The 12,621-nt window shown below is 55.0% G+C and overlaps 1 protein-coding gene across 3 annotated transcripts; it reads left to right on the top strand.

Annotated features, from left to right (window-relative positions):
- The first annotated feature begins 597 nt into the window (after nt 1-597).
- Nucleotides 598-7,688, top strand: PHETA1 (PH domain containing endocytic trafficking adaptor 1). Of its 3 annotated transcripts, none has more exons than XM_042962722.1 (4): nt 598-827; nt 2,282-2,365; nt 3,179-3,322; nt 5,091-7,688. In XM_042962722.1, exon 4 carries the CDS (start codon nt 5,109-5,111, stop codon nt 5,754-5,756), a length of 648 nt encoding a protein of 215 aa, XP_042818656.1. In that variant the 5' UTR covers nt 598-827; nt 2,282-2,365; nt 3,179-3,322; nt 5,091-5,108; the 3' UTR covers nt 5,757-7,688. The 3 variants fall into 3 exon arrangements, with proteins under 3 accessions (XP_042818656.1, XP_042818658.1, XP_042818657.1); XM_042962724.1 differs by lacking the exon at nt 598-827 and adding an exon at nt 927-972; XM_042962723.1 differs by lacking the exon at nt 598-827 and adding an exon at nt 1,852-1,870.
- Nucleotides 7,689-12,621: the final 4,933 nt, after the last annotated feature.

Raw genomic sequence — 12,621 nt, 5'->3', positions numbered from 1 at the left:
TTCTCAAAGGCCCACAGTGCTTAAATAAATGACTCAGGGGGACTTGAATTCACGCCTTTCCAACTCAATTCAGTGAACTTTCCCTCTTCAATGGGGCAAGGGGTAGGGTTGCCAGGTACCCTATGCATATAATACAGTCCTCTACTGACTTTGTAAAAACGTCCAAAATGTGCTGTATTCAGATTTTTAAAATAAATTACAAATTTTCAGCATAGTTGTTTGTCAGATTTAGCAGGGAGTTAAATTTGCGAAACCTAGCAACGCTAGCCAGGGAGGAGCTCTGACTCCAGGCCTAGGGCTGCAACGACTGGTCCCGCCCAAGACCCCAGAGGTTTTTTCCGGGCGAATCCGCCCTCTGTCCTTACCCATGGAAGCGCGTGGGATCTCAGGGATCTAGGCCTCTTTTCTGGGATAAGGCACGGCGGGGGTGGGGAGGGGGTGGGGGCGGGGGGGGGGGCGGTGATCGTGAACTAGTCGCGGTCCCTTTAAGAGTAGTTTGGGGGCGTGCCAACGGGGGCGTGCCGAACCCAGGAGGCGTGTCGAGCCGGGGCTGGCCAATCCGGGGGTGGGACGAACGCGGGGGCGGGCCTGGCAAGAGTGGGTTGGGAAGGGTTAAAGGGGCGCGCCCGCGGGTCGCGGACAGTCCGGCTGTCCCCGCCTCCTTCCGTCCGAGTGGCGCTCTCCCGCGGCTGCGCCGGCCGGGCGGCCCCGGAGACAAAGCGTCGCCGCCGCCGCCACCGAGTGGGTCCCGGGCCATGGCCGGGCCGCCTTTGGCCCCGCTTATCCCGTCCCGCTGCCGCCGCCGCCTCCCTAGGTTGCTCCGCGAGGTAAGGCCGGCCTGGTGGGGGGACCTACGGGCGGCCCTGCAAGGGGACGCGGGACCGGGCTCGGGCCGTCGTGGGCCTCGGGGTCCCCCGGCCGTCTGGGGAGACCTCTGCTGGACAGCTGCTCATTTGCGATTCCACGTCACTGGTAATTTACCCATTAGGAATCCCAGCTGCCCGGGCCGAACTTGGCCGGTGATCCCCCGCCCCATAAGGGGCCTCCGCCTCTGGCGGAACTCTGGCTCCCACCTTCTGCCGTTGACCACCTCATCTGGAGCTCTGGATGTTCTTTAAGGGACACACCAGACACAAAGGGACAGAGGGCAGCCAGGAACAGTGCCAGACCTGGAGAACCTGCGGGGCAGCCTAGAGCCTGGGGCGGGGGTCCTGGCGTCCCTGTGGCCCTGCTCGGGGAAGCGCTGGTCAGGCGCTCTTCAGGGTTCTCCGCACGTTTTTTCTGCCTGTAGCTGCCACACCCTGTCCCCCATGCCCACTGTTAGGGGACACTTGTGGCAGCTGGATTCAGTCTCAGCACCTGCGGTCTGGCTTCTTGAATTGTGTGCCAAATTGCCATGCCTCAATTTCCCCAGAGTCCTGGGTTCTGGGTCAGCTATGTCCCTGGAGACCTTGAGCTAATTATTTGCCATTTGGACAGCATCTTCCCTGAATGCTCACTACCTGCTAAACATTTTGCAGAATGGCTCATCAGGATTTATTCAGTCCTTCCCAGAGGGATGGATATTAATATTCTCATTTTATAAGTGAGGCTCAGCCTGACTCACTGAGGCAGTGCTTTTGGTGCCTTTCCCATAGTTTGCCAGTGGGTTTTCCTTGTTCTAGCCCATTGGACCCACTCCACAGCCCATTTGGCGGATGAAGAAACTGAGGCTGGCGAAAGTGAAGTGACAGTCTTAAGCCGAGGGGACAGCTTGGCCCTGGAACCAGAGGGAGGCCAGGCTCCCTCTAGCTTCCTGCCTGGCCATGGGCTGTTGAATCAACAGCAGTGCCCATAGCGGACTCTGAACTTCCTGGAAAACAGCATGAGTGTGAGGAGATAAGTGTGTGACCAGAACCTCCCAGAGGCCAGAGCCCACACCCCTGCTGCTTCTTTCCCTCTCGCTTTTAGCTGGGCTGGAGGAGGCAAGGGTTGGCTGGTGACCTTGGGCCAGGCTGGCCCCATTTGGGCAGTAGCGGGAGGAGGGCTGCTGAGCATCAGGTAAATTGCTCTTCCTTGGCTGTTAATGGGGTGAGGAGACCCCAAGATCAGCCCCTTTGTGCTGGTTGCCTAGAGCATATGACTCGGTACAGCATTGTGCCTTTGGCAAGTTACTTCACCTCTCGGTCTCCATTTTCCACATCTATGAGTGCGGGTTGAGGAATAGATCCCTTCTTATGGGAGGGATCAGAAGATCCCTTTTGAGAGGTTTCAGAAGATAATCGTCTGATTCATTCAACAGGTATTTGAGCACCAACTACATGCCAGGCACTGGAATCCAGGCAAAAAGCCCTCTGCCCTCCTAGAACAGGCAAAGACAACCCAGGTAATTTCAGGTTGGCGTATGGGAGAGTGACGGGGGATGGGGGTGGGGGCTCACGTGTACAGGGTGGTCAGGGACTGCTTCCCTGAGGAGGTGATGGTCAAGCTGAAACTGAAGGATGAGAAGTCAGCCGTGTGAAGCTAGGAGAAGGGCAGTCCAGACAGAGGGGCAAAGGCTGCTGTGTTTGAGGAACAGTAAGGAGGCCAGGGTGGCTGGAGCCGAATGAGCAAGGGGGAGAGAGGCAGGGGAGGGGAACTGGAGGCCATGGGGAGGACCGAATTTAATACTGGGACAAGTAGGGAGCCATGGGAGAGTTTATAGTGGAGGAGGGGTGTGGTTGGACTTATCTTATTAACAGGATCCCTCTGTGGGGAATGGATTATAGTGGGGTCAAGGGAGGGGCCTAGGAGGGAGTTTGGCTCTTACCTTGAAGAACACAGACAGGGAAGGGGCAAGTGTGGAAGCAGGGAGACAGGAGGTGACTGCAGCTGTCTGGGCGAGTGACAATAGAGACCTAGAGTGGGGAGGTGGTAGAGGGCAGAGATTAGGCCACTGATTTGGAAGAGGTTGCGGGGGGTGGGGTTGGGAATCAACTGGGCCTGATGGGTGCAGAGTGGCGGTGAGGGGAGAAAGCTAAAGCCATTTGCTGAGACGGAGTGCTGAGGAGAGCATTTGGCAAGGCTGCGAAGAATGTCTACAGCTACCACTGCTGAGTGTGTGCTGTGTGCCGGGCACCATGCTCTGTGCCTTCTACATAGTCACTATGTCATTGTCACAACACCCTGACTTAGGTGCTGTTATGATCCCATTTTTCAGATGTGGAAACAAAGGCCCAGAGAAGCTTAACGCTTGCCTGGGGTCACGCATCCTGGACACTACAGAGCTGACATTTGAACCCAGAGAAGAGCAAGCCGAGACCAGACTGGGCAGAGGGCAGGGAGGCAAGCGGTGGCCTGAGAGGTAGGAGGGAGATGGGGGCAAGTAGGGTGGGTGGTTCCTGTGAGAAATGGAGCCAGGGTCCACATGGAGTTGGGGTGTTGGGGAGAATGTATGAGTCCTGTTTTGCAGAGAGAGAAACTGAGGCTTAGAGCAGGGCAGCCTGTGTCTGCAGTCTGTCAGGTAGGCAGAGCAGGGATTAAACACCCTGAGCCTTCAGGGCCTCTGGCCTTGGCCCTGCTGCTAGGTCAGTCATAGCTTGTGTTGCCTCTTCCAGGAAGCCTTCCTTGACTGCCCAGGCAAGTTAGATGAGGTGGATTCAGTTGGAAGCAATTGCCCCTTCTGCTCTGGTTGCCTGGCTGGGCCCCACTATGGCCAGATGCTCCCAGGAGAGTCACCAGCCATACCTCATTCCTCCAAGCCCTGAGTAAGGCAACACCCAGGCTGGGGAATGAATGTTAATTGAGCACCTTCTGCAATCCAGGGACTTTACATGCTCTGCCTCTTGAAAAATATAGCTACTGTCCTATACAGAAGCCCCAATGAAGTGGCCATGGAAAACCCCCAGGGAAGGTATGGCCACGTTGGGGGCCCACAGTCCACCTCCCAATAAGTCCTGTCTGGCCAATGTTGCCCCCATCATGTACTCTTTCAGGGAAGTAGATAAAAATCACTGGGCCAAATGTATAGAATTAGAGTCCTCTGCTTTAAGTGAGTACACGATGCTCTCCCCATCCCCTCCCTGTAAGTGTGGGCCAAGCCCTGTCCCCTTTACCTGGATCATTTCATAACAGCCTTTTCTGCCTCTCCCTTTCCTCACTCTGCTCTGGCCTCACCAGCCTCCTGGCTGTTCCTCAAGCACAGCAGCAGGTTCCTACCTCAGGGCCTTTGCACTTGTTGTTCCCTCAGCCTGGTATGTCCCTCACCTTCTTCAGGTCTCTGCTCAGATGTTACTTTTCAGTACTCTCCTGACTCTCATTAAAATCAAACATTCCTTTTGCCCCTAAAACCCTGGCCCCTTCCCTGCATTGTATTTTCTACAGCACTGAAGACCATCTGGCACACGTTTCACCTGTTGGTTAATTGTCTGCCCTCCTCACCTGCCACCAGCATGTCAGTACCACAAGGGCAGTGATCTTGTTACTGCTCTATTCCTAGTGCCTGGAATGGTACCTGGCACGTAGTAGGTGCTTAATAAATGTTTGATGACTGGAGTCTCTGCAGCCCTCTGAAATAGGTTCCGTTCATATCCCCATTTCATGGCCAGGCAAGTCAAAGCTGAGTTATGAAAGCAGAGCTGGGACCTGAAAGGGACCACAGAGAGACAGCCGGTCTGGTTTCAGGGGATGATGGAAACAGCAGTGCCTGAACCCGAGGCCTGGGTTTGAATTTCAGTTCCGCCCAACTTGCTTTGTGCCCTTCTGCTAGGGACGAACCTCTCTGTCCTTTGTTCCCCCATCGGTCAAACAGGGGTGATGCTAGGCCCTGCCAGCTGAGGTTTGCTGCGAGATTCAATGAGTTAATATCTGTAAAACGCCTGGCATGCGCTAGTCATCCACAGTATTCTTTTGGAGGCGGCCTCTGGGCCCGGTCAGGGTTTGGGCCCTGGCTCTGCTCCTGAAGAGCTGTGTGAGCCGGGGCAGGCCGCCTCTGCCCGGGGAGCCTCAGCGTCCTCGCCTGCCCAAGAGGGGCGTGGAGGGTGGCAGCCAGGCCGCGGTGGGGGTGGGGCGCCGGGTGACCCGGTGGCGGCGGCCGGCCGCGTGAGTAACCGCTGTGTGCTGGTTGGGGACAGGCCCCGGCCCCCGGCGCCATGAAGCTGAACGAGCGCAGCCTGGCCTTCTACGCCACCTGCGACGCCCCGGTGGACAACGCGGGCTTCCTGTACAAGAAGGGCGGCCGGCACGCGGCCTACCACCGCCGCTGGTTCGTGCTGCGCGGCAACATGCTCTTCTACTTCGAGGACGCGGCCAGCCGCGAGCCCGTGGGCGTCATCATCCTGGAGGGCTGCACGGTGGAGCTGGTGGAGGCCGCCGAGGAGTTCGCCTTCGCTGTGCGCTTCGCGGGCGCCCGGGCCCGCACCTACGTGCTGGCCGCCGAGAGCCAGGCCGCCATGGAGGGCTGGGTGAAGGCGCTGTCGCGGGCCAGCTTCGACTACCTGCGGCTCGTGGTGCGCGAGCTGGAGCAGCAGCTGGCGGCCGTGCGGGCGGGGGGCTGCCCGCTGCCCCCGCGCCGGCCCCGCGCGCTCCCGCCCAAGGAGAACGGCTGCGCCGTGTGGAGCGCCGAGCCCCCCGCCGGCGCGCGGCCTGGCCCCGTGCCCCCGCCCCTGCCCCCCCGGCGGCGGGCCTCGGCGCCCAACGGGCCCCTCCACGCGGCCTCCTTTGCCCGGCTACACGAGTGGTACGGGCAGGAGGTGAGGGCGCTGAGGAGCCAGTGGCTCAGGAGCCGGGCCCAGCCCTGAGGTCGCCGGAGCGGGGGGCCTGTTTCTGCACGGACCCCAGACGCGGGCCCCAGCCTCACAGGCCCTGCCCGGAGGGAGAGCGGGAGGCCTGGTCCCGAGGGAAATCCGGTGGCCCCCGCTCTCCGGGACTCTGCTCTGACAAGATGCTGGGTTCTGAGGGCCGCTTTAGGGCCGGTGTGACTCCGCAGGGGCCACGCCCCCGATTCCACCGAGGATCCAGGGCCTGGGGGAGCCTCCCGAAGCCCGCCGGCTGGTTTCGGGGGAACTCTAGCCCCAGGCCGCGCCGGAGTCACCCGGCCAAGGCCTCTTGCTGGTAACGGGCCCCCGCTGGGGTGACTGGGACTACATGAGGATCTGTGGCCTGAAAGGCGATGCCCCCGTCAGCCTTGGGCCCGGTGGCTCCTGACTGGACCACGACGTGGACAGAGAGCGCCTTGGCTGTGCCACCCCACACCTGGGTTTGACCTCCTCTTGCTCCAGGCCGCCTGGCCGTCTCCAGCAGCAGCTGCAGAAGGCGGCGCAGGCGCAGGTTTTTTATTGCGAGACCCGTATGGTGAGATTGCCTAGTCCCGAGGGCTCTTGGCTTGGAGTGGGGCCCAGGCCGGACTTTACCCTGGGCGTCAGCCAGGCCTCGAGAAGGTACTCCTGGCGCAGTAGCTGCCCTGTGGCTTGGGCCAGGTCTGTGTCCCTGTGGCGGGTCTCACATGCCCTCCTGACACTCCTTAATCACATCCTTCGTCTGCTTCTCCCGGAACTGGAGCCGGAGCCTGGGGTGGGGCCTCTCGGCTCACCTGACCTTGTCCAGTCCTGGGCTAGGCAGCCGTGGCCTGAACTGACTTTCCAGCAGGTTTCCCCAGGGATGGGTGGCTGTGAGCTGACTCGGCACCCAGAAAAGGCCCGGGTGCTGATCTGGTACAGCAAAGAAACAGCTGCCAAGCTGTGTTTGGCTTCTGGAACCCCTTCGCTCCATTACAGCCCCAGCCCACCTCCACCCCCGATATTCTGATGGGGAGACCAGGTCTTGATTTGCTTCAAGGCCGACTGCTGTTTCACTCTACTCACCACAGTGGCCATTCTTCATCCAGGGAGAATCTCGGGGGGGCTGGGACACCCCCCGGCCTTCAAGCTGGGTTATGTTTACAGTCCTCAGTACCCCACAATGGGGACCACCTGAGGACACATATGCCCCAACCTGTATTTCCCCAGACGGTCCCTCTTGGGTACAGACAGACTTGGCCCTGAGGCCCTTTCCTGCTGTCTTTGGAGACCCTGGAGCTTGGGGAAGAAAGGGGGCTGTCTGTGTGTCTGCAATCACCAGCTCACTGCTGGCTCAGTTGACTGGGGCTTCAGTTTTAATTTAATTTTTAATACTTAGGGTGGTTTTCTTCCCTAGCAATGGAGCTTGGCGTTTTTGCTGCTTTTGTTTCTTGTTGGCTAGTTGGAAGGGATGGGGTGCCCCAGCTCTGGGCTTGGCTGGGGGTGGGGGGCAGTTGGCACTGGCCCCAGGAAGAGGGCCAGGAGCCTTGGTTGGAGACAAAGGCACCTCAAGAATCTCACCGGGTTCTCTACCTTCTCCGCAGCAAGTCCTGCTCTCCTGACAGGTGCCTCTGGGGTCTTTGTACACTCCCATCTCCTTCTCCCTGAGTCCTGAGTAGTGGAGGTGGGGGATGGCTGCTCTTGTTCATAGATTCTGGGTCTCTACAGAGGTTACGAGCTGCCCAGAGCCCATGTCCTGGCCAGGCCCAGCTGGTGGGGTGAGGTGTTGACCCCAATCCTGGTGCAGGTGTACAAGCTCTATAAAGGTACAATGCCTATCCCCCCCCCCCCCCAAAAAAAAAAGCACAAGATGGGGTCAGGCTGCCTCTGTAGTTGGGTGGGGACAGAGATATCCGGCAGCCTGGAAGGAGGATGTAAAGGCTGAAATAAAAAGTTGTCAAGTAATGGCTGATTGTGTCCTTTTTTCCCATCAAAATCTTTGATTGATTTGCCTGGTAGAGTAGGCCCCACAAAAGAAGTGACTAGTGTGTGCTGAGTGCCCCATGCCTGATACCTGCCAGGCACATTCTCAACCTGTTATGGCAGATACCAACTCCATTTACAGATAAGGAAACTGAGACTCAGGTTAAGAAAGCTGCTAAGTTCACATAGCTGAAAAGTGTCAGAGCAGGGATGTAAACCTCTAGAATCCTAGAATTTGAGGGGGGATGGGAGTTGCAAAGTTCCTTTCCCGAGAGGAGAGAAGGCAGAGGGAAAGGTGAGGATTTAAAAGTCAAGTGGGCTGAAGGTCTGACAGTTGGGAGGGGCGTCAGGGATGGCAAACGGAAGAGTCAGAACCTGCCTCTGCTCACTGATCAGTTCGTGGTGCCTGCCCGGGGGCCTGGAGTGAGGGGAATTCTGGAACCAATGCTAGTTCGGGGGGAAAGATTCTGTAATTGATTAGTGATGTCTGCTATGAGCACGGTAGTGGTGCTCATGCTATGTATCTTAGACTCATGGAGCCTGTTTGCTGGGCTAATGGGGGATTCACAGATGGGAAGGGGCTGGCCCAAGGTCACCCAGCATGATGGACTAGGCCCTAGGTCCTCTAACGTGGATTCAGAACCCGAGTCACATGGCTCCCTTGCCAGCCCGGAAAAATCATGCACATTTAGGAAAATGTGGCTTAGGATGAGCAACCTATAGTCCTCGGTCCACAGGACAAGTTCAAGAATAAGAAATGAAAGCTATCAAGGTCAGGGAATCAGGCCACAGTGAGCATTCTGTGAATGCTGAGTAATTACTCCCACCTCTCCTGGGACCACAGCTGACATGGGAGCTGGGGAAGTGGTTCCCCACACAAGCTGAGTCAGGGTGCCGTCTGTGGTGTTTGTGACCACAACCTCTGCAGGGCCTGGGGTATAGGATGGGGGAAATAGCAGGAGAGAGCCCCAAGAGGGAGGGTCACAAGAGTGCCCTCATCTGCTAGGCTTTTTAGGGCTGGAATGTTGGAATTGTACTTGCAAGCAACTGAAAGGGGGGGGGGCGGGGAGACAGTCAATACCTAAGTGTTGGGCACCCGCCTGATTATATGTCAGTGTGTCCTCTTGACCGACAGGGCATGTTTGGGGCACATGGTCTAAGGATGACTAAAACATCCCAGAAGCATGACAAAGTAGAGGAAATTGTCCTTAGTCCTTGTGGGGGATACTGTTGTATATGCAGCGGAAATATTCTGAGAAGCCACTTAGGGTAGGGGTGAGAACCTCAAGGAGGGCGATCAGGCTGGAAGTTATAGGCCGGTTGCCCATATCCATCCACCCTAAATGGTTAGTTGTACTGCTCCCATTCAACTTTCGGGGATCAGCTAAACTTTAGCTGCTAAACCATAAGATACCTAAATAAACCTAACCAAAGAGGTAAAAAATCTACACTGAAAACTAGAGAAAGCTTATGAAAGAAATTGAAGAAGACACACACAAAAAATGGAAGAGTATTCCATGCTCCTGGATAGGAAGAACAAATATTGTTAAAATGTCAGTACTACCCAAAGTAATCTACGCATTCAATGCAATCCCTATCAAGGTAACACCAGCATTATTCACAGAGCTAGGACAAACAATCCTAAAATTTGTATGGAACCAGAAAAGACCCTGAATAACCAATGTTGAAAAAGAAAACCAAAGTTGTTTTTCACAATTCCGTACTTCAAGCTGTATCACAAAGCTGTAATCACTAAGACAGTATGGTACTGGCACAAAAACAGACACACAGATCAATGGAAAAGAATAGAGAACCCAGAAATGGACCCACAACTGTACGGCCAACTAATCTTCAACAAAACAGGAAAAGAATATCCAATGGAAAAAAGACAGTCTCTTCAGCAAATAGTACTGGGAAAACTGGACAGTGACATGGAGAAAGATGAAACGGGACCACTTTCTTACACCTACACAAAAATAAATTCAAAATGGACGGAAGACCTAAGTGTGAGGCAGGAAACCATCAAAATCCTAGAGGAGAAAACAGGCAGCAACCTCTTTGACCTCGGTCACAGCAACTTCTTACTAGACACGTCTCTGGAGGCAAGGGAAATAAAAACAAAAACGAACTATTGGGACCTCATCAAGATAAAAAGCTTCTGCACAGCAAAGGAAACAATCCGCAAAACTAAAAGGCAACCGACAGAATGGGAGAAGAGATTTGCAAATGACATATCAGATAAAGGGTTAGTGTCCAAAATCTATAAAGAACCTATCAAACTCAACACCCAAAAAACAAATAATCCAGTGAAGAAATGGGCAGAAGACATGAATAGACACTTTTCCAAAGAAGACAGCCAGATGGCCAACACACGCATGAAAAGATGCTCAACATCTTTGTTGAAATACAAATCGAAATACAAATCGAAACCACAATGAGATACCTCCTCACACCTGGCAGAATGGCTAACATTAACGACTCAGGCAACAACAGATGTTGGTGAGGATGCGGAGAAAGAGGATCTCTTTTGCATTGTTGGTGGCAATGCAAGCTGGTGCGGCCACTCTGGAAAACTATGAGCCACTATGGAAATTCCTCAAAAAATTAAAAATAGAACTACCATATGATCGAGCAATTGCAGTACCAGGTATTTATCCAAAGGCTACAAAAATGCTGATTCGAAGGGGGCACATGCACCCCAATGTTTATAGCAGCGCTATCAACAATAGCCAAAGTATGGAAAAAGCCCAGATGTCCATTGACTGACAAATGGATAAAGAAGATGTGGCGTATATATATACGATGGAATACTACTCGGCAATAAAAAAGAATGAAATCTTGCCATTGGCAACAACATGGATGGAACTAGAGTGTATTATGCTGAGCTTTGAGGGAAACTTTTTTGTTATCTGCAGCCAGAGGCTTCCTAGCAGGTAAGCTTGAGAGACTTCAGCTGTCCCCTCTAAGGAGTGTGGCTCTAGGTGACCCAACATAGGGGCTACTGTCAGCACAGTGGGGTGCAGGTTAGTGCAGGAGTGGTATTTCCCGTGACATCCTTTCCCTGGAAACCTTCCATCCCTTCTTCTGAGCGAACAAATACTGAAATTTCTAAAATCTTGGCATCTAAATAGAAACTCTTCAGCAGCAGTAAAATGAAACACTGCTTGGGGAACCTGGGTGGCTCAGTCGGTTTAGCATCCAACTCATGATTTCGGCTCAGGTCACGATCTCTCCATTGTGAGACTGAGCCCCGAGTCCAGCTCTGTGCCGAGCATGAAGCCTCTGCTTAAGATTCGTTCTCTCTCTCTCTGTCTCCCTCTCTCCCCCTCCTGCTTGCACACACACACTCTCAAAAAAAAAAAAAAAAAAAAAGATAAACTGCTTAAGCCCGGCTCCAAATTTGTGTCTTCTAATGAAGACGCTTTAAACGGTGGGCCCATGAACTGCTTTGAACTCAGGGCCTCGGGACAGTTGCCCACTCCCGACAGAGGGTCAGAGCCGCCTCAGCCCCGCCCAGCGCAGCTGGGGGCAGTGCAGCTGCTGTCTGGCTGTCCAACCCGGAGCAGCCCTGCAGGCACTTGGGTGCCGTGGCCGCTGCCACTGCACTCCCTCCATGGGCCGAGGGAACTGTTGTTATGGTTTCTCTGGTCGTGGGGTCAAGCGCCCAGGGCAGGGCACCCGGGCCTTCAGGCCGTAGCTCCTGGACAGCAGGGACCAGGTCTGCGGCTGGTGCGCCCCCCAGGGCGTGGCACTGAAATGCCAATCACCGCCTCCCCTGGATCTTCCCTCCCTGTGGTTGCCTGGGCAGGAATTGGTCCTCAGACACAAGCTGAGCCGGGCAGGGTCCCGGGAACTTTGAGTTGGGGGGAACAGCCTAAATTGGGTGTGAGGCAGCCTTGGAGAGAGACGGTGGAGCGGTCCAAAGCCCGGCTGATTTCACAGGGTTTCCTCTGGATCTTCCCAAAAAACTGTTTGCACATCTTTAAGCGGCTCAAAATCCCTCTCAACCCGAGTGTTCCAGACTGTGCCAAGACACCCAGTGAATGCTCGTTCTGTACACCTATGCTCTTCTGTTTCACCAGCATCTTCCCTGGAGCCTGGCACACCGGTGGGGCCAACAAAATGAAATAAGTGGAACTGCCTCCCATTTACTGACACCTACGATGTCCTAGTCGCCTGGGGGTAGGTCTTAAAATGCAGATTCCTGGGCCCTGGCTCCTGGAATTATGGGTCAGTAGGTTGGGGCAGGGTTTAGGAAGCTGCATTTTGAGTAGAAAACAGGGATTTTAGGGGCACAGCTTAGGAAATGCTCATTTAATCTTCAAACTTCTTAAAAAAAATTTTTTTTTAAGTTTTTATTTTTGAGAGACAGAGCATGAGCAGGGGAGGGGCAGAGGGGGGGGGGGGACACAGAATCTGAACCAGGCTTCAGGCTCTGAGCTGTCAGGATAGAGCCTGATTCGGGGCTCGAACTCATGAACTGTGAGATCATGACCCAGGCTGGAGTTGGATGCTTAACCGACTGAGCCACCCAGGCACCCCTGAAAGAAACTTCTAAGGCAGTGTAGTAGCCAGCCCCCATGATGGGCCTTGGTGGGCCTTGCCTTGTGGGGTCCACGCCTTTGTGTTGTCCCCTCCCACACGGAATCACAGCAGGCCCGTGTGGGGCTTGCAAATCTAGGTCACAGAAGACACTGCAGCCTCTGCCTTGCTCACTCTTGGCTGCCATTTGTGGGGACACTTGAGCAGCCCTGACACAAGAACTGAAGCCTTCCAGGGATGGCCAGCACCAGCCTGCCTGTCATGGGAGGGCACCCATCTTGGAAGCAGATTTTCTAGCCCTAGAGCAGCCTTTAGATGACTGCAGCCCCGGATGACAGCTTAATGGTGACCTCCAGAGGGACCC

The sequence above is a fragment of the Panthera tigris genome, chromosome D3 (genome assembly GCF_018350195.1).
Source record: "Panthera tigris isolate Pti1 chromosome D3, P.tigris_Pti1_mat1.1, whole genome shotgun sequence".
In the NCBI taxonomy this organism is placed as follows: Eukaryota; Metazoa; Chordata; class Mammalia; order Carnivora; family Felidae; genus Panthera; species Panthera tigris.
This window is presented reverse-complemented; position numbering and strand designations above follow the sequence as displayed.

Excerpts from the sequence above, each read along its gene's own strand:
- PHETA1 (XM_042962722.1), top strand. The coding sequence starts at position 5,109 with ATGAAGCTGAACGAGCGCAGCCTGGCCTTCTACGCCACCTGCGACGCC.